Source organism: Leptonychotes weddellii, chromosome 16 (genome assembly GCF_054177405.1).
Source record: "Leptonychotes weddellii isolate Sample4059 chromosome 16, ASM5417740v2, whole genome shotgun sequence".
NCBI lineage: Eukaryota > Metazoa > Chordata > Mammalia > Carnivora > Phocidae > Leptonychotes > Leptonychotes weddellii.
The window spans coordinates 6,481,586-6,503,619 of NC_138384.1; the positions used below are offsets into that span (position 1 = coordinate 6,481,586).

General features: G+C 45.2%; 1 protein-coding gene and 1 long non-coding RNA gene across 2 annotated transcripts in view; one reads left to right on the forward strand and one right to left on the reverse strand.

Annotated features, from left to right (window-relative positions):
• Positions 1-22,034, forward strand: part of LOC145717516 (uncharacterized) — a 43,419-nt gene that overhangs the window by 14,453 nt on the left and 6,932 nt on the right. The gene's annotated exons all lie outside the window — the stretch shown is intronic.
• BCO1 (beta-carotene oxygenase 1) overlaps positions 5,922-22,034 on the reverse strand; it is a 56,290-nt gene continuing 40,177 nt past the window's right edge. The window contains 5 exon segments of the mRNA XM_081806327.1: positions 5,922-8,030; positions 9,957-9,994; positions 9,996-10,066; positions 11,241-11,335; positions 14,429-14,534. Of these exon segments, the coding sequence (XP_081662453.1) occupies positions 7,801-8,030; positions 9,957-9,994; positions 9,996-10,066; positions 11,241-11,335; positions 14,429-14,534 (540 nt within the window). The 3' untranslated portion in view covers positions 5,922-7,800.

Genomic DNA, 22,034 nt, shown 5'->3' on the forward strand with positions numbered 1-22,034 from the left:
ACTTTGGAAAACAGTGTGGAGGTTCCTCAGAAAATTAAAAATAGAGCTACCCTATGACCCAGCAATTGCACTCCTGGGTATTTATCCCAAAGACACAGATGTAGTGAAAAGAAGGGCCATATGCACCCCAATGTTCATAGCAGCAATGTCTGCAATAGCCAAACTGTGGAAAGAGCTGAGATGCCCTTCAACAGATGAATGGATAAAGATGTGGTCCATATATACAATGGAATATTACTCAGCCATCAGAAAGGATGAACATGGGTGGGACTGGAGGAGATTATGCTAAGTGAAATAAGTCAAGCGGAGAAAGTCAATTATCATATGGTTTCACTTATTTGTGGAACAGAAGGAATAGAATGGAGGACATTAGGAGAAGGAAGGGAAAAATGAACGGGGGAGGAATCGGAGGGAGAGGTGAACCATGAGAGACCATGGACTCTGAGAAACAAACAGGGTTTGGGGAGGAGGGATTGGTTAGCCTGGTGATGGGCATTAAGAAGGGCACGTATTGCGTGGAGCACTGGGTGTTATATGAAAACAATGGATCATGGATCACCACATCAAAAACTGATGATGTATTGTATGGTGACTAACATAACATAATAAAATTAAAAAAAAATAAAAACCCTGAACTAGGCTAAGGTCTCTAGCTTGTTCAACCCAAATGGCAGACTGAAGACAAAATCAGGGAACTCATGCTTTTCACTAGCCCCAAAGCCATCCACCAGCTCTCCTTCCTCCTGGGATGGGCTAGGATCTCTAGAAAGACCAGCCATCTACAGCCCTCCTGGAACACAGTGGATGTACTCAAAGAAAGAAAATGCTAGAAAATCCCACCAGAGCTTGTGACTCCAAATTAAGCATACATATGCTGGACTTACCTGGAACTTTGCCAGGGCCCAGTAATGAAGATGCAGGAAGATATTAAATTTCCACTGCAGAGAAGGCATGCACTACTGACTGAGCCTTCCATCTTGGTTTCCTTGTTGGTGAACCAAGGCCTTGCTGGGATCAGCCAAGAGCTGCCTACAGTTTCTTCTTGCTGATTGAAGGAAACATCTTCTAGGGAATGATGGAGGAAAAGGTGATACATTTTTTTTTTTCCCTGCCTGGAAGATTTATCAACCCTAAAAAGTGACTTTTATGCTGGGACCACTGGATATCCATATGCAAGAGTGAAGGAGGACCCCTACCTCACACTGTAAGCAAAAATTAACCCAAAATGGATCATAGACCTAAATGTAAGTGCTAAAACCATAATATTCATAGAAGCAAACGTAGGAGTAGATCTTTGGGACCGTAGATTAGTAATGGTTTCTTGGATATGACACCAAAAGTAGAAGAAATTAAAAAAATTACATAAGTTGGACTTCATCAAAATTTTAAAACCTTTGTACTTCAAAGGGCACTATCAGGAAAATAAAGACTACCTACAAAATGGGAGAAAATATTACAAATCATATATTTGATAAGGGATTTACATCTATAATATATAAAAAACCCTTACAACTCAACGATAAAAAGACAAATACCCCAGTTTAAAAATGGCAAAAGAGGGGTGTCTGGTGGCTCAGTTGGTTAAGCATCCGACTCTTGATCTCAGCTCAGGTCTTGATCTCAGGGTTGTGAGTTCAAGCCCCCGTTGGTCTCCATGCTGGACATGGAGTCTATTTAAAAAAAAAAAAAGTGGCAAAAGATTGGAGTAGGTATTTCTCCAAAGAAGACATACACATGGCCAGTAAGCACATGGAAGGATGCTCAACATCATTAGTTATTAGGGAAATGCAAATGAAAACCACAAGATACCACTTCATTATATCTAGAATGGCTAATATAAAAACAGCAGACAGTAACAGGTTAGGAAGGATGTGGACAGATGGAAACTCTCATATATTTCTGGTGGAATGTAAAATGGTGCAGCCACTTTGAAAAGCAGCTTGGCAGTTCCTCAAAATGTTAAACACAGAGTGATCATATGACAAAACAATTTCACTCCTAGAAATATACTTAAGAGGAATGAAAACATATGTCCACATGATGTTCGTAGCAGCATTATTCACAATAGCCAAAGAGAGGAAACAACCAAGATGTCTATCACCTGATGGACGGATAGACAAAACGTGGAGTATTCATACAAGGGACTATTATTTGGCCACAAAACGAATGAAGTGTTGATTCATGCAAAAGCATAAACAAACCTTGAAAACATTATGCTATGTGAAAGAAGTCAGTCACAAAAACCCCAAACCTTGTGTGATTCAATTTATATGAAATATCCAGAAGAGGCAAATCCACAGAGATAGAAAATGGACTTGTGTTTGTCTAGAATTGGGGGTGGGGGTGCAGAAGGAGAGACTGCTAATGCGGATAGGGTTTCTTTTGGGGGTGATGAAAATGTTCTAAAGTTAGTGGTGATTGTTACACCGCACTGAATATACTAAAAACCATTGAATTGTATACTTTATATGAGTGAATTTTATGGTATGTGAATTAGATCTCAAAAAAGTATTATTGGGGCACCTGGGTGGCTTAGTCAGTTAAGCACCCGACTCTTGATTTCGGTTCAGTCATGATCTCAGGGTCGTGAAATTGAGCCCCGCATCAGGCTCTGTGCTGAGGGCAGAGTCTGCTGGAGATTCTCTCTCCCTCTGCCCCTACCCACCTCTTTCAAATAAATAAATAAAATCTTAAAAAAAATAGAATAGAAAGAAGAATGACTATCAGTCCTTGATTGTCCTTGAAGAGGCCACTGGAGATTTCTCTTTAGTTAGTGCCAATTCCATTTCTTACCTGAGTACAGATAAATTGGGGATCTGGCTGAAACTTGCCTTTCCTGCCCAGCTTCTACCTCACAGTTGAAGTTTTCTAAATTTCCCAACTTCTCCCCTGATTCCAGGCCTCAGCACTGGAATCGCCCATTTCCCCTAGTTCCCTGCTGCCATCCTTCCCATATCAGCCATCCCTGGTTTTCAAGACAGCATTGGGTGTCCCCTGGGGTGTTCCTGTTTCTTATCACCACTCCACTGAATGGTGTCCGTCTGTCTCCCTGGTGCTGTGTCCTTCAGGGCGCCACATGTTCCCTGAGGACAGCTGAGGTGCTAGCTCTGCTCACCATTAAATGCCAACACAGTCTTGGTTATCACTGAATGGATGAATGAGTGCCTGAAGTGAATATATACCTGGAAAAGAGCATGTGTCTGCACGGAGTGGAAAGATGTGGAGGAGGTGGAATAGGGAAGAAGAGGAAGGGAGGATTTGGACGAAAGTTATATTACCATGTACCCCCTTCTTTTTCTGTGACCTCCAGCCACTTTGACCATGTGAGCCTCTTGGATTCTGTAATGACTTCTCAGTTTCCTCTGAGTCAAGCCAAAACCCTAGACCTTTCAAAGAACACACCAAACCTTGTTTTTCTACTCTTTGGCTCTGAAATACCAAGTTGGGAATCTAGCCAAAGAAAATCACAATAATAACCACTTAAATACAGAGCTGGGGGAGGGGTCAGCTCTAGAAACGTGTGTGCAAAATTACTCATCTGGCATTATTTATAATAGTCAAAAATTGGAAACAGCCTAAATGTCCAGAAGTAGGATAGTGTACATCATGCCATGTCCCAAAGATGAAGTAACGTGCTCCCATTAGAAGAATTTAGTACTTTAAGAAAATACCTGTATTATATGTTTGGTGAAAGAAGCAGGTTATAAACTAGTGGGTAGGTTACAAACCAATTGCTACTATATATGTTATGCACAAAAATATTTTAAATACTGAAAAAAAACCCACACCAGAATGATTTCAGGGGTTTTCTCTTGATAGTGGGACAATGGATGTCTTTCTCATTTCTTTTCTTTTTTTTTTTTTTTTTAAGATTTTATTTATTTATTTGAGACAGAGAGAATGAGAGACAGCATGAGAGGGAGGAGGGTCAGAGGGAGAAGCATACTCCCTGCCGAGCAGGGAGCCCGATGCGGGACTCGATCCCGGGACTCCAGGATCATGACCTGAGCCGAAGGCAGTCGCTTAACCAACTGAGCCACCCAGGCGCCCTTTCTCATTTCTTTTTTAATGTAACCAGGTGCTCTATGATGAACATACATGATTTTTATAATGACACACAAAAAAATTTGCCTAATTCTGTAACTCTTTCAACCGCTCTTTCTTGGGGGAAGTCACTCTCCACCTGCTTTGTTCAGTCAACCCACACCTGTCCCCAAATCCTTTTCCTGAGCTACACTATCAGCCTGTAAGGACCAGCACTTTGCCAGGTGCTCCCTCCAAACATTCAGGCAGTTCCTGAAGGCACACGCTACTGGGAAGCCTTTCCTGATCACCAAGAGGAAAGAAGGCTGGCTCATCCCCACTCTGCCCAACACGGTGCTCGCCTTGTCCAAGAATATCCCCAGCTTCTTTGCTGGTGCTTGACCTCAAGGGACTGTTTCCTGATGTGGCCCAGCAGCTGGTGCAGCCGATTGTGTGTGTGTGTGTGTGTGTGTCTGTCTGCACCTGGTGGCCGGGCCAAACACCTAGAAGGAAGTTGAGCTGTAGAGGCCACAGGTCTCATCCCTGTTGATGAGGAAGCTAGGAATGACTCTTCTGTCTGCGTGTCCTGATTTGCCATGGGAAAGACTTCCCTTGGCCATTTAAACACCACCCAGTCTTTAAACAACTTAAGAAGTGATCAAAGGTGTTTGTACTTAACCTGGACCAGCCACCTTCTTAATGGAGTCAGCCCGACGCTCCATAATTTTGGGAGGAAGTGAGTGTGAACCAGTAATGGGGATGTAGCTCGAAAGCACTTAGATGTTTTGTGAGTTGATTTTTCCAAGAATACATCCAGCTTATTCCTGAACTGGAATCAAATTAGAAAGACCTTTGAAGGAAAAAGTTAGTGGGTCAGCAAACATTTGAGGGCTTACTGAGTAGCTGACACATCTCAGAGCACTTGTGAAATTCTGTGGCTTTATCAAAGCAATAAACAAATCTGAGTGATTGTTCCTGCAGAACTTCCTGGTCATGTGTTACACCCACTTGAAGCATAACAAGGAAGGCTCGGAGGGGAAGACGCACCGTCTTGTGGTGCCTTCAAGAAAGGCACATGTGCCTTAGCTCCCGTGGCCTTTTGAGCTAATTACCCTGACCTGTGTGTAATGAAACACGATGGCGTTAAGGATCAAGATAAATCGGGTATCCTGTCATTGACCTTTGGTGTTTTTGAAACTGAGAAAAAAAGATTTGGTGTGCCAGTCTTCCTCATCAGTCTGGTATCTCACCAGTCATCTTAAACAAGGTAAACAAACCACAGGCATATTTTTCTTCCCTGCAGAACTGCACCCTTTCTTGTGAGTGGGTCTGGATACTGTTTGGCAATTGGAGTTGAGTAGAATAGGGGTGGGAGAAGCATTTCTTAATTCTACCCTCTTCTCAAACGTCTGAAGCAGAATAATGAGTAGGTGAGTGTCACATTTGTTGCCTCTTTTCCACTCCTGCTCTCTGAATGCAAACCTCAGTCACATTTTTCTTAAGCCACCATAGCTGGCATTTCCTCCCAGTTGATCTCATGAAGGCTGGAGGTGCTGGGATCCCCAAAGGAAGCAGAGATGGTCTTCATTCTGCCATTTCCGGGGGTCAGGTTTTGTTTAATGTGATCTAGAAGCCAAGAGTGAAATGGAAATGCTGGGACGGGAGAGGGGTTTTGAGGAACTGACAGGGAAAGAGAGAAAGGAGGGATCAGGGATGGCAGGGAGAGGAACCTGCGTGGGGAGTCTTGGGTGCTGTCATTGGGTTCCCTGTGAATTGTCTTCTTCGTCGTCCCAAGAGATCATTAGGGAAATATCCATTTCTTGTTGGTATACTATCCACCAACAACCTGTTTGTTGAAGGAATTCACTCATGCATTCACTCAACAAATATTTATTGAGAGCCTGTCATGCACCAAGCAGTGTTCTAGGTGCTGAGGATACAGTAGTGAACAAAAACGCACCCAACACAGAACAACATGGATGAATCTTCAAGCAATTCTGCTAGGAAACGTCAATCCTCAAAAGTTAATACTGGTGATTCCATTTATATAACAGTTTTGAAATGACAGAATTTTAGAAATGGTGCTTGCCAGGGGCTAGGGATGGGGTGGGAGGGTCATGGTGGGAGAAAGTTGGTATAGTGGTAAAAAAAATCACCACACACGAATGCCATTCAATATCTTGACTGTGGTGGTGGATATAGGAATTTACACATATGATAAAATTGCATAGAGCTAAACACACATAGTAATGTGTACAAGTAAAACTGGGAGATCTGAAAAAGATCTGTGGATTGAATCAATGTCAGGAGCCTCCTGGTTGCAATACTGTACTATAATGCTACTATTGGGAAAACCAGGTAAAGTCCATGCAGGATCTTTTTTGTATTATTTCTTAGAATTATACATGAATCTACAATTATTCCAATAAAAATGTCCAAAAAAACACCCCCCAAACAAAACCCAACCCCCAGACCTGATGGAGCCTCCATTTGAGTGGGAGCTAAGTATGGCTTCATGGTGGGCAGAGGGCAAAAGCCAAGACCATCCTTGAGAGGTCTGCCCTCTGGGGTACTCCATGCAGTGTCACCGGAGATTCCTTCCTGTCTTTGAGACATGCCATTGAATCCCTACCAGTAACCAAATGAAATCCAGACTTAGGGCAGGAGGCAGGTGCAGAATAAGGGTGGACTCCCAGCTCCCCTGACCCTATGACATGGGTACATTGGAATTATTCAGCCTGCCTTTGGGTCCTAAACCAGGCACCCACTAGACTACAAAGGTGAGACTCAACTATCTATGGGGGTTCCCGGTGCTCACGTGGGACCCTTCTTGGCTTGTTCCCAGCTTCCACCATCGCCACCACCAACCTCCTTTCATCCCTGTGCAAACACCTGGCCCATCCTGGCAGCACATTCAGCTTGGGGAACCTACTTGGGGAACCACAGACACTGGCATGGCTCACTGCCCCAGTTCTCAGCAAGAACTCCTCATACCAGCCCAGGCCTGGGCCTCAATCCTGGATTCTAGCCCCCTGACCATGGTTAGTTGGGTCAGCGGCCAGCCCGCCACCCCCTCCTGCAAAGGGGGATGCCCACACCAATCTGCTGTCCCACTGGGTGTACAATGGGGCATCTAACAGGCTACAAACTGGCCAGCTCTTCTATTTTATTGCCATAGAAGAACTTGAGAGGAAAGAAGCCATGCAAAAATTAAATAAGGTTGGAACAGACTTTGAAGTTTTTATTATTTTAAATTATGCCATGCTTTGCATGGAATGACCACAAAGCAATATGCCTTCCTGGCCACACAATTTACTAACAGGGCATGGTGGAGAAAGTTAGAACTCCTAGACGCACAAGCTAGTCTACTGGAAAGAGGGAGAGAAGGGGCGGCAGGAAGGAGCAGTGATAAATATTTACTCGTCTCTGAGATGCCAGTGGTTGCCCATTCTAAGAAGGAGGATTATGTGACTTAATACAATTTCTGGTCACCATCATTATAATAAAGGAAAAGGGCTTTCTTAGAAGTGCTTGAGCTAATCAATAAACATTTGATCCACTTTCAAATAAGGTTTTTATAGCCAAAATAAGTTGAAAGAAAAGATACTGACAAGCACTATTTCCATACCTTTGTCTCAAAGCAGTCACACAAAGAATAAGTGCAAAGCGAAATGAAGGACCTCCCCTTCACTCAGAGAGGGAGCAAGCCTGGAGTCCTGTGGGAGCCTGCCAGTGGAGCGGTTCTGCCCAGGGCCCAGGGCCCAGGCCCCAACCCAGTCAGCTCTGAGGGGCCACGAGGCAATCTGGTGCCCCGTCCCGCTCTTCCCGGGAAGGGGCCTGCTTCCTCTTGTCCCAGTCTGTGTCCGGGATGAATAACCCATGGAGATCCAGGTGCATCTCTACATCAATGGATGTACGAGCCAATTCTGTAAAACTTTTGGCATCCAGAATAAGCAGAAAAGGCTGCCTTTGGGGATCGGTAGAGACGATGGCTGATAGGATAATCCCTTTGGGGAAACAAAAAGAGACACTTTGTAAAAGCGCGGACTTGAATTTCCTGCAGCTGGAGGGATAAGTTTCTCAGCTATATCTCCCTGTCCTCTTTGAAGTAAGTATGGAATCCAAACAAAAGGAACATGACTTTGAGATTCTGTGAGAGCAGAAGGGAAAGGTCAGGGAAGTAGGAATCAGAAGACCTGGTTCCAGCCCTGCCGGGGCCAGTCCTTTTACCTCTCCGAACCTTAGTCCATTCATCTGCAGAGTAAGGAGAATCCTCCCTGCCCTCCCAGGGTTGCTCAGAGAATCTCTTGCATGGTGAATAATGAAAGCATTTTGTAAAGTATTGCATGCATTGGAGAAAGGCTATTTGCCTACTATTTAGAAAGTCTGATTACAGAGAATCAGTTTTGATGCTGCATTTAGACTAATATACGGCACTTAGCTAAACTCAGACTAGCTGCACTCAACAACATTCAAATGAGCCCAATCCACTTTATGCACAGGCAGCACGTTGGTAGCCCTGGCCTTTCCCTCTATAAAATGGACATATTCTAAGTACTCACTCTCAAGGGATATAGGATTAAACGAAATAATGCCCCTAAACTTCCAGCAACTACTCGTGATTCCTCCCAAGGTCTCCTGGGTCTCAGGGTGGTTGAGCGTAACTGAAGTCAGATTGGCTTAGATTAAAATCCTAACTCTGTAGGCACTGGGTGTGTGGCCTTAGGTAAGTTGCATCATTCTCTCAGCCTCTCCTTTGGTGAAATGAAGACATTGCTATTCCCTGCCCACAAGAGAATGTAGGGGAAGCCCTGGGCCTGCCCAGTAGGAGGCCAGCTTCAGCAGGAGGTGCTACCAACAATACCCCACCTCAGAGGTGACGGTAATGTGGGGTCCTGGTGTGCCATGCCATGCAGGATCAGTAGGAAGACACGGCCCAGGCAGAAAACCACTCCTTCTCACCTAAGGGAAACAGTTGGCAGCTCAGGGGGGCAGCCCCACCCATGGTTCTGGTTGCCCTACTTAGCATCCCCAGGAGTATGGGCAGGGATTTCTGGGACAAAGGCAGAGTCAAGGAGGGAAAAGACCATTTGGTCATATGGAAATCTAGAAAAGAGAGGTGGGCCACAAATCTGCACTTACAGGTGCTCCGTACAGAAGATACCTGCTTAGAGGTTTAAGAATTCTGTCAGCCATTGCAATGAATTTTAAAGTGGAAAGGAAGTGAGCTTTTGTGTAGTAAACAATTTAATGTCTCCCAAAAGGAGGTCTGATCTTTGCTCCTGGGAGGTGACTCTAAGCCCTCGTAATGTCCTGCCTCATAGGAATGTCTTTATTTATCTGGGGCCAGCCTGATGATCTATCCTAGCAAAGTGAATTAGATGTCAGCTTGACCTCCAGAGGGACTGAAGGCTAAAGGTCAACCACATAGTCAACCAACCATGTCTACATGCCCAAGCCCCTAAAAAGCTCTGACATGAAGGCTTGGGTGAGCTTCCCTGGTTGGTGACATTCCATGGGTATTGTTGGAGGAGTTGGGGTGGGCTGTGACCTCCAGGGACAACCAGATACTCCGGGAATGGAATTCTCCTGGATTCTGTCCCATGAGTGTGTTTTCTTTCAATTTGCAACCTTTCACTATGACAAACCATAACCATGAATAGAACAGATTTCAGTGTATTCTGTGAGTCCTTCTATCGAAACAGAGGGTGGTCTTGGCGACCCCTCAACTTGCAATTGGTGTCAGAAGTGAGGGTGTTTTGAGGGACTCCTTAACCTCACCGCTTTGGACTCAGACCTGGGTTTCAAAGCCTGGTTCTACCAGCTCTGTCATGTGGGGGTTGTAGAGGGAGGGTCGCTGCCCCCAAACAATGTCTCTGAGGGGTGATCACAAACATAGTGCAGCAAGCAGGCTCCCCTACCTGGAGTCTTACCGTCATCCTCGTCCTTGGCACCCGGTGTGGGTACAAACGGGTTCTGCTGGCCAGCAGTGCTCCTGTCCCCATTTTAAGGATGACTTTGTGAGAACATCCTATTTCAGTATCTGTACATCCAAAGAGGAAAGACATATGAGTAACTTGTTGGAGAACATGCTCATTCCCTGGGAACCGATGACATCAATGCCTGCAGACAGAGGGGTTCAAGCCCCTCCAGCGTAGACTCCAAATGACATCTACCTGGGGTCAGTATAACAGCAGAAATGAAAGCAGCTAGCTTCCTCCTCCATCTTTAAGCAAAGGTCCTCCTGCCATCCAACAGCTGACACTGCATACTGAATTTTTACAAATAAAAATCCTGACTGAGCCACCCAGGCACCCTAGGATGATTCAGACTTTCAAGGATGACTTCTTGACTTTAAATATCATAAGAAACACTCATTAAAAAGAGTTTTCATGTATTCTTTCATAAAATGTTTTGAATCTTATGGAATAAAAATGGTTGTTCAAAAAAAATCTTGAATTTATCTGGCATTTGGCGTTACATTGCAATTTTTGTATGTGTTCAGTGAATGTATTCAATGCAAACATTTAAAGTGTGATATGATCCTTTTGTTCTTTTAAAAGTGCAAGTCCCTGGATTTCTCTTAATCCCTAATAGACCTGTTTCCCCTTAGTGTGTGGGATTAGTGGGGAGTGTGTGTGTGTGTATGAACCTTAATTTTTTGCTTTGTACATTTCTGCACTGCTTCCATTTTTCAGAAAAGATATTCCATTTATTATTAAAAATGAAGATATTAAAGACAAGTGATGTCTGTACACTTAGCATAGTCCCTGGGATACAGTAAGTGTTCAACAAATAGTAACAAATAACAATAACTAAATGCTCCAAGTTTCAGCCCTCTGCTTGAAAGGGTGAGTTCCTTGAGGGCAGGGACTGGGATCGTCCTATCACTTTCTTATCCTCACTGCCACCATGCTGTAGCACACGGTTGGTGCTCCATAAACATGTACTGAATAAAGAAATCAGTGGATGACCTACAGCTGTGACCTCTTTGCTGTGCTTCAGTCCATCAGATAGGGCTGCCTCTCTTGGATTGCCCATCATTGCTTCCATTGTATTCTGTCCCAAGTGGACTTCACTCTCTGATCTGCCCTCTGCCCCAAAGGGACCTCCCTTTTCTGATCAAGGTCACCCAGCCCAAGAACCTAGAGTTGAGCTTTGCAGGCAGACACAATCATTGTAGGGGGCGCCAGCCCAAGTCACATAGGGATCAGTACCTTGGTTGGGATGGGACTCCACTGAACTTCAGCAGCAAAGACATAGCGGTATGGCTTTCCGTTGTGAGCGTAATTAATCCGAGGCAGCTCTAAGCCTGAAGAGAATGACATGGCCAATGAAGCCCCCATCACTGAAGGCTGGGAGCATCCACCCTTCATGCCAGGCTGGGCATCCTGTCCACAAAAACAGCTCCCAGTCCAGGATCCCTGAACTTGCTTCAGGCCCTGGATTAGATCAAGGTTGGTAACAGGGCAGGGGGAGGGAAACTCTGATAATTACCCTGGCTCTATTAGAAGGTTCAGGAGCAAGGAAAGAGAGACCTAGTTTTTTAAATGTATAAGCATCTTTAATTATCCAAGATAGAAATCAAAAAGAATTGCATGATTAAAATCAGAGGCTACTGCAATTTTTTTAGAGCTCTTTAAAAAAAAAAAAGTACTTGTGTGCATGCACGTGTATGGGAGTGTGGAAAAAAACTTCTGAAGCTGTGGAAAGGGGTGTCCATGGGGAATAGTTAAATAAATCTGGTGAATTCACATAATAACCTAAGTAAAACTAATGTTTACAAAGAATTTTAATAACATGGGAAAGTGTCCATATCATAAGACAAAGTGTAAAAGGCTGGTTATAGTATTATCCTCACTATGTTACAGATGTAGAGAAAAGGTTTGGAAGCATTGCTGGGGTAATAACTTCCTTATAGTTTATATTTTATATTGTATACTGTAGGTTTCTCATTACATGAAATTCTTGTTATGCCTTTTACTTTTGTAATTAAAAAACCTAAATATTTTGTCCATGTACATGCATACATATATGCCTGTTGTGTCAAATTAAATTTCTAAGTCTGAGGGCTGAAATGAAAATTCCCCCTCTTATGGAATATTCCAAGCAGTCAGAGCCAACTGCTGGTGAAAATATAATGTCCAAGAAAAGAGGAAGCAGGCATGGAAAATATGCCACACAAAGCCCTTCTGAAAAAGACCCAGGGCATGAGTGGTTACTGGGCTTGGGAGGAGTGCAGGGGAATGGCCTGTTGAGGTGGGAAGATGTCCAGGCCCACAGACAAATAATCATGAAATTTTCAAGAGACAGGCCACAGTGACTGTGAACTGGAGGGACCACCCACATACAGAAATCAGAAAAAGGTGCCCACAGTTGCCCCCAGAGTAGGTCTGAGACTTCCCATGGTGCTCCTGTACCTGAAACCTGGTCTGGGGACCAACTCCCCCCAACCTCCACCCTGTCAATGACTAGCCTCAGGAACTTGGTCAAGTAAAATAGGATTTATCCCTGTAAATTCTGTGAGGCTATTGAAACCATGCTCTTGAAGAATCTTCAGGATGTGCAGAAATTCTCAGGCTATATTCATTCAGTGGAAGAAGCCATTTCAGAATATTCTAGATGGTATGGTATGCATTGTGTAAAACTATAAATGCAGAGGTTAAGGGTTTTTGAGTCTGAGAGACCTGGGTTCAGATCTTGGCTCTGCTTCCTATCTTTGGGCAAGTTATGGAATTATCCTCAGTTTGCTGTCCTCAGTTCTAAAACAAGAATGACATGTGCCAACACCTGCCTCCCAGAGTTGTTCTAATAACTTCTACCTTGTGCTGGACTCTCACTATGGGCCAGGCCCTTGGTGAAGCACTCTATGTGTGTGAACTCATCTAATGTCAAGGATAACGGGATGAGACTGTTGGGGTGAGGTCTGGGAAGCTCTAGAAGAGGGCCTGGCATATGCCAAGCACCCCGTACATGACAGAGAGACAATGGGTATTTCCAAAGGGTTGCCATGGGTGAAGGGATTATGAGGGATCTATCTATTGCTATACTTTTCAGGATTGCCCAAGATTGCCACAGTAAGCGAGAATTCTCTTCCCCGATACAAAAAAGACCATAACGTTTTAACCCTCCATCTGCCCGATGTGGCAAGTGAGTGGAGATGCAAGTCAATGCCTTAAGAACTGGGACCAAGGGGCGCCTGGGTGCTCAGTCAGTTAAGTGTCTGCCTTCAGCTCCGGTCGTAATCCCAGAGTCCTGGGATCAAGTGCTATGTGCGGCTCTCTGCTTGGCGGGGAGCCTGCTTCTCCCTCTCCCTCTGCCTGCCATTCCACCTGCTGGTGTGCGCTCTCACTCTCTCTGCCAAATAAATAAATAAAATCTTTAAAAAAAAAAAAAAAGAACTATTACCAAGATCTATATATTTACTTCCAAGGACCCCCAGCGCCTGGGGTGCCACACAGAACCTGTTACAGGATCCTAGGATGCTACTTTATAGCAGTGGTTCTTATGGGCAAATCTGGGGTTGTCCTAACAAAGTCCCCAGGACAGTGTCCTTCCAGATGTGTGAACCTGGCGGGAGCCAACAGGCGAGCAAAGCAGACCCATGCCTGGCCACCCTCTAGCTGAGTGTCCCGGACAAGACCATTCATTCCACGCCTGTGTTGAGGACAGACCCCTCAAAGCCACACTTCTATCACATGCTGGGGATACACCGAGCACAGAAACATAGTCCCCGCGTCACAGGCTTATATTCTAGGGCAGTGGTTCTCCATCAGGGTGATGGTGCCCCCACCGGACATTGGCAATGTCTGGACATATTTTTGGTTATTCCAATTCAGGGTGCGGGTGCTACAGGCATCTGGTGGGTCAAGGCCAGAGGTTTTGCTCAATATCCTACACGGCGGCCCCCCGCACAAAGCACGACCCAGCCCCAAATATCAGGGGTGCCCAGATTGAGAATCCCGGCTCTCACGGGTGCGACTCTTATTGGAGGGGTTTACACTGTGTGGAGCACAGCCTTTCTGAGCCATCTCCTCCTCTGTCAGATAGGGCTGATGGCCCCTGTTCTGCAGGATATTTTGAAGGTGTAGAAGTGGAAATGCAAACACACTGTTCCCGTTCAGTAAGTCAGCGTTCAATAAATCGGCGCGTTTATAGAGGCCAGCCGTGAAAGTCATCTGGTCCAATGACCACCCCCGCCCCAGTACCTTCCTGGGAGCTGTTTGAAGATATATGAAAGAGAACTGTCCCCAAATGTTTTCCACTGGGGCACCCCAAGAGTCTTCCTGTTTGTCCCTTGTCGGTGCACAGCTCCTCTGCATCAGAAGGAGGTACAGAGAAGGCGCACGGGAATTCACGAAAGCCTGCTCCTTCCCTAAGCATCTGCAAAGAGAATGCATTTTACCTTCATAAAGCAACAGTGGCTGGCAGTAGACTTGGTCATCTTTTTCCTTCAGGGCTCTTGCTGTTGTAGATGCCAGTTTGATTAAATTTGAGCCCACTTCTGCATCCTGAATCAGTTTTCAAAAAAAAAAAAAAATTGAAAACTGGTTATCCAGAGCAAACACTTGCTTTACTGTGTACATTAAAAAAAAAAAAAGTGCTTTAGTGGATGTCGTCTTGTTCTGGCCTTACGTGAACCACAGGAAGCAGCTATCATATTGTTGGTATTTTTATTCTTATTCTCTGAGACCTCGTAGCTGGTAGGTAGTAGGACGGGGGTCCCAAAACTCCTGGCTCTTTTTTCCTACTCTGGGCTACCTTATCTTTCACAGGTGAAATTAATGTATTGGTAGGTTCTCACTTTTTAAATACTGGCTGATTCACCTGTGTAAAGCTGCATCAGTCATTAAAAGGATATTTATAAAGAGTTCATAATAACATGGGAAATGCTCATGATAGAATACCGAGAAAAGCACTAGAGTAAATTGCATACGCAATCTGAACTCAATCAGCTTAAAAAGAACTTACACTGAAAAGAGCCTGGGGGAAATATACCAGTTATTAACAAGACAGCAGGCGGTGGGATTATGGGGACTTTCTTTTTCTACACTTATCTGTATTTTCAGGATTTTCTCCTATGAAAATGTACCACTGCTGAAATGAAAACAAACAGGCAATAAGAATTGCTTGGGAGTGAAGGATCTATGGAGGGCATTCCCTTGGTCTCAATTTATAATCAGATTTTATTCAGTGCCTTACCATCATCATGGTAACCCAGGAGAGGGATTTAAAACAATTGATTAAATATTTATTGAGCTTCTATTACTATCTCTGGAGTTCTATGTCCTTATCTGTATAATAAGGTATGGTAGATGCATCATGCAAAGAGTATACACTTCTCCAAGTTATTGTGCAGATTAAATAATCCATGCAAATGGTTTACAAGAGGGTCTGGTTAATAGTCTGCTAAATAAATGTTAGTTGCAGTTGATAACGTTGTTGTTGTTTTAAAGATTATTTACTTATTTGAGAGAGAGCAAGCTCAAGCAGGGGGAGCAGCAAAGGGAGAAGGAGAAGCGACGTGGGGCTTGATCCCAGGACCCGGGGATCATGACCTGAGCCAAAGGCAGACATTTAACCGACTGAGCCACCCAGGCACCCTGGTTTGTTTGTTTGTTTGTTTGTTTAAGATTTATTTATTTATTTTAGGGAGACAGAGATTATGCACATGTGAGTGGGAGGGGCACAGGGAGACAGAGAGAGAATCTCAAGCACACGCTGTGCTGAGCGAGGAGCCCAATGAAGGGCTCAATCTCATGACCCTGAGATCAGGACCCGAGCCAAAACCAAAAGTCAGATGCTTAACCGAATGAGCCAACCAGGCTCCCCTACATTGTTGCTTTTTAAAATAATGATAATAATAATTATTACCACTGGGAGTGAGTGCAGTTTAGGCAATGGAGGAGGAGAAATAAGACCAAGCCCCTGCCTTCATGGGGTTTACAGGTTGAGAATTATTGTTATGGCTGACTGCTTCTCATTTAAACTTTTCTCTACTTTCCAAATTTTCCAAAATGCGATTTTCTCATTTAAACTTTTCTCTACTTTCCAAATTTTCCAAAATGCGATTTTATAATTAACAGAAACTTATTTGAATGATAGCAGCTTTTTGCTGGGAAAGGGGGTAAATTTGCTGCATCCTAGCAGTTGAACTGCAGGGGCCCTCCGAGATTTGTTTAGTTCAATTCCTAGTTGACAGAAGAGGAAAACAAGGCTCAGAGAAGGAAAGTGACCTGCCCAAGGCCACCAGAGGAAAGGACAGTCTGGGCCCTTGGCAATGCAACCTAATTCTGCTCAGAAGCAAGGGCACTGTAAGCAGAGGGCAAAGCAGGTGCAAAGGCTCTGAGGCTGGCCTATTCCCATCCTGTGTGTCTCTGCTCAAATATCCCCTTCCTTAACACTTCCATCTGCAATGTTGCCAAGGCATTTGTCCCAAGCTGTAATTATCTCCTGTATGGAGCTGCTTCCTTCTTTTATGTTGTCTTCCCCTTGAAGATGGGACCAGATTTTGTTCAGTGCATGGCACATAGTTCCCAGGAAGTAACTGCTCAATGAGTGAGTGAATGCATGACTCAATAAGCTTTACTTCCATTGTCAAGGTGCAAAACATGTGCTGTACAGGGTAGTTGTAGGAATTAAATGAGATGAAATGTGTGGAAAAGTCACCCGGCACTCAGAACATCCACCTGCACCACACCACAAAGCAGCGGAGACTCTGCCTGGTGCCTTGCTAAGTCACCTGACAGCAACAGGCCTGTTCTGCATGCCCTGGGCCTGCATCGCAGGGAGTCCGTCTGCAGAGATTCCCTCTGCAGAGACGTCTTCTAATTCCAGCCTGAAACTGGTCAGACTGGTTGAGGGATAAACTGAATTTTTCCACACAGCAGTAATGAACATGACTGGGCTGCTTTTGGTGGCCAGCGTGCTCAGCTTTGAGAAGAAAGGACTTTCCAGCCCAACATCACCAAAATCCTACAGGTTTGCTTTGAAACCCCTCAGCTGGAGGGAACTCCCGGGAGAAGTGGCTATCTCGGTAATTCCCCGAAACCCTGGCTTTGGGGTTCAGAAGCCCGCTGTATGAAATCAGACTCTCAGGGTTTCTATGTGAGCTTGAGCAGCCTCTCCCCACCCTCAGCCCTCATGCCTCCCCGAGCCCGTTTCCTGGTTTGTAAAATATGGGGGCAATTCATTACTTTTTGACGGGTGGTGACCATAAGGGGGGTTGCTTTGACTGGTGTCGGAAGACTATGGTTACAATTAAATAATGGTTATAAAAACACCTGGTCCAGGGCCAGGCACATCATAGTTAGTAACTCAGAGCCAGACAGACATGCATTCAAATCCCAACTCAAACCCCACAGGTGTTCCTGCAATGTTGGGCAAGTTACTTCTTCTCTCATCTGTAGTCACGGGGATAATAAACAACATAGAGTGGTGTCCTACTGATTAGGTGAGAAGCATGCAAAACATTTAACAGTTCCTAAAATTTGCAGGACCCAGGACAAGAGTGGAGACCCACCGCCCTAAGTCTAAATACATTGAGCGAATTGTTAAGTGAGATGCCATTCTCTCCCCCATCTTGATACAGAGACCTTCATAATGTAGAACTGCACTGTCCAATATGGTAACCACTGACCACATGTGGTTATTTACATTTAACTTAAAATTAAGTACAATTAAACATCCAGTTCCTCGGCTGCCCTGGTCACGGTTCAGTGGCCCACGTGGCTAGTGGCTACTGCATTAGACAGACAGAGAATGCTTCATCATTGCAGTGATACTTTTGCACAGTGCTGGTCTGTAAGGATGTGTGAATTTGAAATTCTAGGACTCCTTGGAGTTTTGAGCCAAGTTAGGGCGGCAGACTGAGGGCCAGCCTCTGGGCTCAGGTTCTTTGTTTCCTGCCCCCTTTTCTTCCCACTGCACAGATGCCCCAGCCAGCAAGACCAAGCCAATAGCCAACTCTGGCTACCTCGTGGGTCTGAGGCCAATACACCAGTGGTGCAGCCTGCTTTTAGGAAGAGACAAGCAGGCACCGGAAGCAGTCTTGGGGCTATTTGGGCAGAGAAGTCAGATATCCCGGGTAGCTGGTTCATGGCTGGGACAAGGGAGAGCACGTCTCCAGATGGGCACAGCCTCACTCTGTGAGGAAGGGAAACTGCCAGAGAAAGGCTGGATCAGGATCCCGCACCCCCCAAATGCCAAGGCCAGAGCAGGGGCCCCTCCTGCTGGGGTCTAAGAGGAAAAAGGGCATCTAACACAGGGCCTGGCACATGATGAGCTCTCAGCAGCTTCTTTTATTATTGGATCTTTGTTTTTGCACTTGGGGTCAAGACAAAACCCAAATCTACTGAGCCAGGAGTCAAAACCACCCGTTGTAAGTCCACAATGCCTCCTCCCATGATGGCCCCTTATGCATGGATAGCTGTTGGAAGGGAAGGCAAGTGCTGATGAACCCACCTGGAGGCAGCGCACCGAGCCCCGCAGGATGAGGGCAGGACTGCCGCCCGAACTGTCTGTACATGTCCATGCCCCTCCCATCCCAGCCCTGCCTTAGACAACCCTGTGCCACCCTGCATAAACAGGCCAAGGGTGCCAAGGGGCCCCACCTACCTTTGACCCCAGCTGGCCCAAACACAAGAGAATCTGGGGCAGCTGGGAGGTCCCAGACTTCTAAATATACTTCACTATTGACCATTGTATACGGAAAGCACTTTCCACTTAGGAAATGTTCCAAATGCTAAAGAGAGACCTGTGTCCTTTTAGAGACCCCCCCCTTCACATTTCTCACCCACTTGTCATTCGTTCATTGATTTATAGTAGTCAGGAGCTTAATGAGAACACTTTTGGGTGCCAGGCCCTGTGACAGGTGCAGGGGATAAACAGCTGACAAGACCAAGGGTTCTGGCCCTCTCAAAGCTTTCCCAGGGCAGGTGACTGAACAAGCTCATTTACCTGGGACAAATGTCCAGGTGCCATCAGAGCATACAAACTCCTCTAAAAGGAGTGATGATCTGACACCTGAGAGCTGAGCAGGAATTTGCTAGACTGGCTGCAAACTAGAAGCCCCTGTGGGCTGAGACCATGCCCTGCCCTTCCCCGCCCCCAGGACCCAGCCCAGGTGCCTAACCCCCACCCCGTGAGTCCAACCTGAAGCCAAGACTGGAGTGGAGGCCTGATGGGAAGAGGACAAGGTTGCAGGCAGAGCGACAGCGACAATGCCATGGCCCCAGACTGATGGGTGACAGAGAAAGCTGGCGTCTCCCAAGGTCTGTCCCAAAAAACCTTTGGATAGGACGGAATTAGAGCTGCCAGCTCTAGTCATGTCTGCCATGTCCATCTGCTCAACTTTTCGATTTCAATATGCAGGCAGGGCAACTTGAAAGTGAAGCAAGAAGATGTTTGAAGGGACAATAAATAGCAATTAAAAAGCGTGGCCAGAGCTACACTTCCCAGGGCTCACACTTCTTTGTTAGTTTCAAAGCAGTAGATGGCTCACATGGCAGCTTTTCAAAATATACATGCTGAACTTCTTAGCCTAGTTCCAAGGAAGCAAATCATTTTTCAAGCACGATAAAAGGTTATAAAATCCCTTGGTGTGTGGGCAGTGAGAGGGAGCGTTTCCTTTCTCTGTTTCATCCCTGGGCCTAAGTCGATGTGAGGCAGGGCCAAGCCTTGGGATTTGCCACCTGTGTGCTCGATGACACCCCCCCACTGCTTCCTGGAACCAGGAGACCAAGCACGCACTGCGGGACGGCCCATGTGATGACTTTGTGGAAGTTCATTCAATAGCCCTGAACCATATGGGGAGAAAGTTCACTCCTTTTTCTCTTCCAGTCTTTCTGACTGGGTCAAGCAGGGAGTCTCAGTGAGGTGCCACTATGTCTTTAACACCTCATACTTTTATAACTTTCTTTTTAACAAAGAGATTAGGTCTTGGCAAGCAACAGTATCTGGTTAGAGCTTCAGACCCCTGCTTTTCTCCCACTGTTTTATGTCCATGCTTGTCTTCTATTTGCAGGAGGCAATGCTAGCTTTCTATTGGCCAGTGATAGGTTTCCTTTCAAGAGTGAGTAGATTTAACAGATCTGTACCTCTGAAACAAATAATACACTATATGTTAAAAAAAAAAAAAAGAAGAAGATAGCAGGAAGGGAAAAGTGAAGGGGGGGGAATGGGAGAGGGAGACGAACCATGAGAGACTATGTTTTCTGAGAAACAACCTGAGGGTTCTAGAGGGGAGGGGGGTGGGGGGATGGGTTAGCCTGGTGATGGGTATTAAAGAGGGCACATTCTGCATGGAGCACTGGGTGTTATACGCAAATAATGAATCACGGAACACTACATCAAAAACTAATGATGTAATGTATGGTGATTAACATAACAGTAAAATTTTAAAAAATGCCTTATCATTTCAAAAAAAAAAGTGAGTAGATTTAAACAAAGCACGACTTTGTGAATGTTAAATCGAGGTGATAGGAGATATGGTGAAAATCGTGACAGAGATACACCAATGATTACAGATGGGGAAATGCTGGAAAGATAGGAAAGAACCCCAACTCTGAAGCCAGACAAACCGGGGTGCCCTGCTGACTGGGAGGGAGCATGCTTGAGCTCCTGCACTGAGGAGCCCGGGCAGTGAGGGTGCAAGAAGGTTCTGGGCCTTCTGTAGTAGTGTCCTCCATTTTCCAGGCCTGCAGAGCCCCGAGAGGGGTCAGGGTGACCTGTCTGGGCTCTTTTCAGGACTTAGGCCTGCTGGGGAGAATGGTAGAGTTGTACATTTACCAACTGCAAGCACGGGTTGAGAGACAGGCTGCTGCAGGTGCTAATCATGGCTCTGCCCCTGAGGGCTGTGTGACCTTGGCAATATTCCTTAACTTCTCTGAGCCTCAGTTTCTTCATCTGTAAAATGAGGCTGATATGAGGACCTCTCCCATAGATTGTTTTGATCACTAAGTAAGGCAAGGAAAATAAAATGCTTAGCAAAGTACCTGGCACATAGAGTGCATTTAGTAAATAGGAGCCATCAAAACTGAGTTGAATTGAATTTGCTTTCATTTAAATTAATTAAGTCATGAAGTCAGTGAGTTCTGGAGCCAGGAATCTCTGTAGCCTCTGCAACCAAGCCCGGAGCCTTGGTAGCATCACCCTAATTGAGGATAATGTCTGGCCTAGTGGTCATTTTTAATGCAAGAAGGGGACTAATCAACAGCAGGGCATTGGGTAAGCGAACAGTGATGAATCCCGGCCTGGAATTGTCACACAAATATTTAAAATGATGTTGTAGAAGAATATTGAATGTCATGGAGAGATGTTTAGATATACACATAAGTGGAAAAAAGCAGTGCACAAAACAGTACGTGCATATTCCACCATGAAAAGCAAGGAAGGGCTGGTGTGCGCTGTGGCAGAGACGGGCCTCGGAAACACAGCGCGGAGGGAGGGTGGCCACCGCGGGAGACCGCCTGGTGTGTGTGTGATGTGTCTAGAACAGGCAGATCCTCAGAGACAGGAGGAAGTGGATTAGTGTTCACCTGGGGCTGGGGGATAGAGGGGTGGAGGGGGGTAGGTGGGGGGCGGGGCGCAAGGTTTCTTCCCAGGCTAATAAAAAGGTTTTAAAATCCAGTTGGTGGCACAACTCTGTGAAGTTACTAAAAGCAGCTGAATGGTGCACTTTAAATGTATGGTATGTGAAATTATCTCTCAATAAAGCTGTTAAAAATTCTCTGTGATTTCCTTCTCTAAAATTAAGAAATATATAAAATTTACATGTATATATTTCTAAGTTTTAGAGAAGTCCTACTACATAGAATTTTTAACAGCTTTATTGAGATATGTATCAATAGGCATGTGTATTATATATACATATACACAGATACATCAACATGTGTATTAATATGTCTGTTGGTCTATCTACTGAGAGAGACAGAAAGAGATGTGGGAGGCAATACAAATATATTCATAATAGATTCATGGGGTTTTTTTTTCCTTTTTACCCAATCTATATT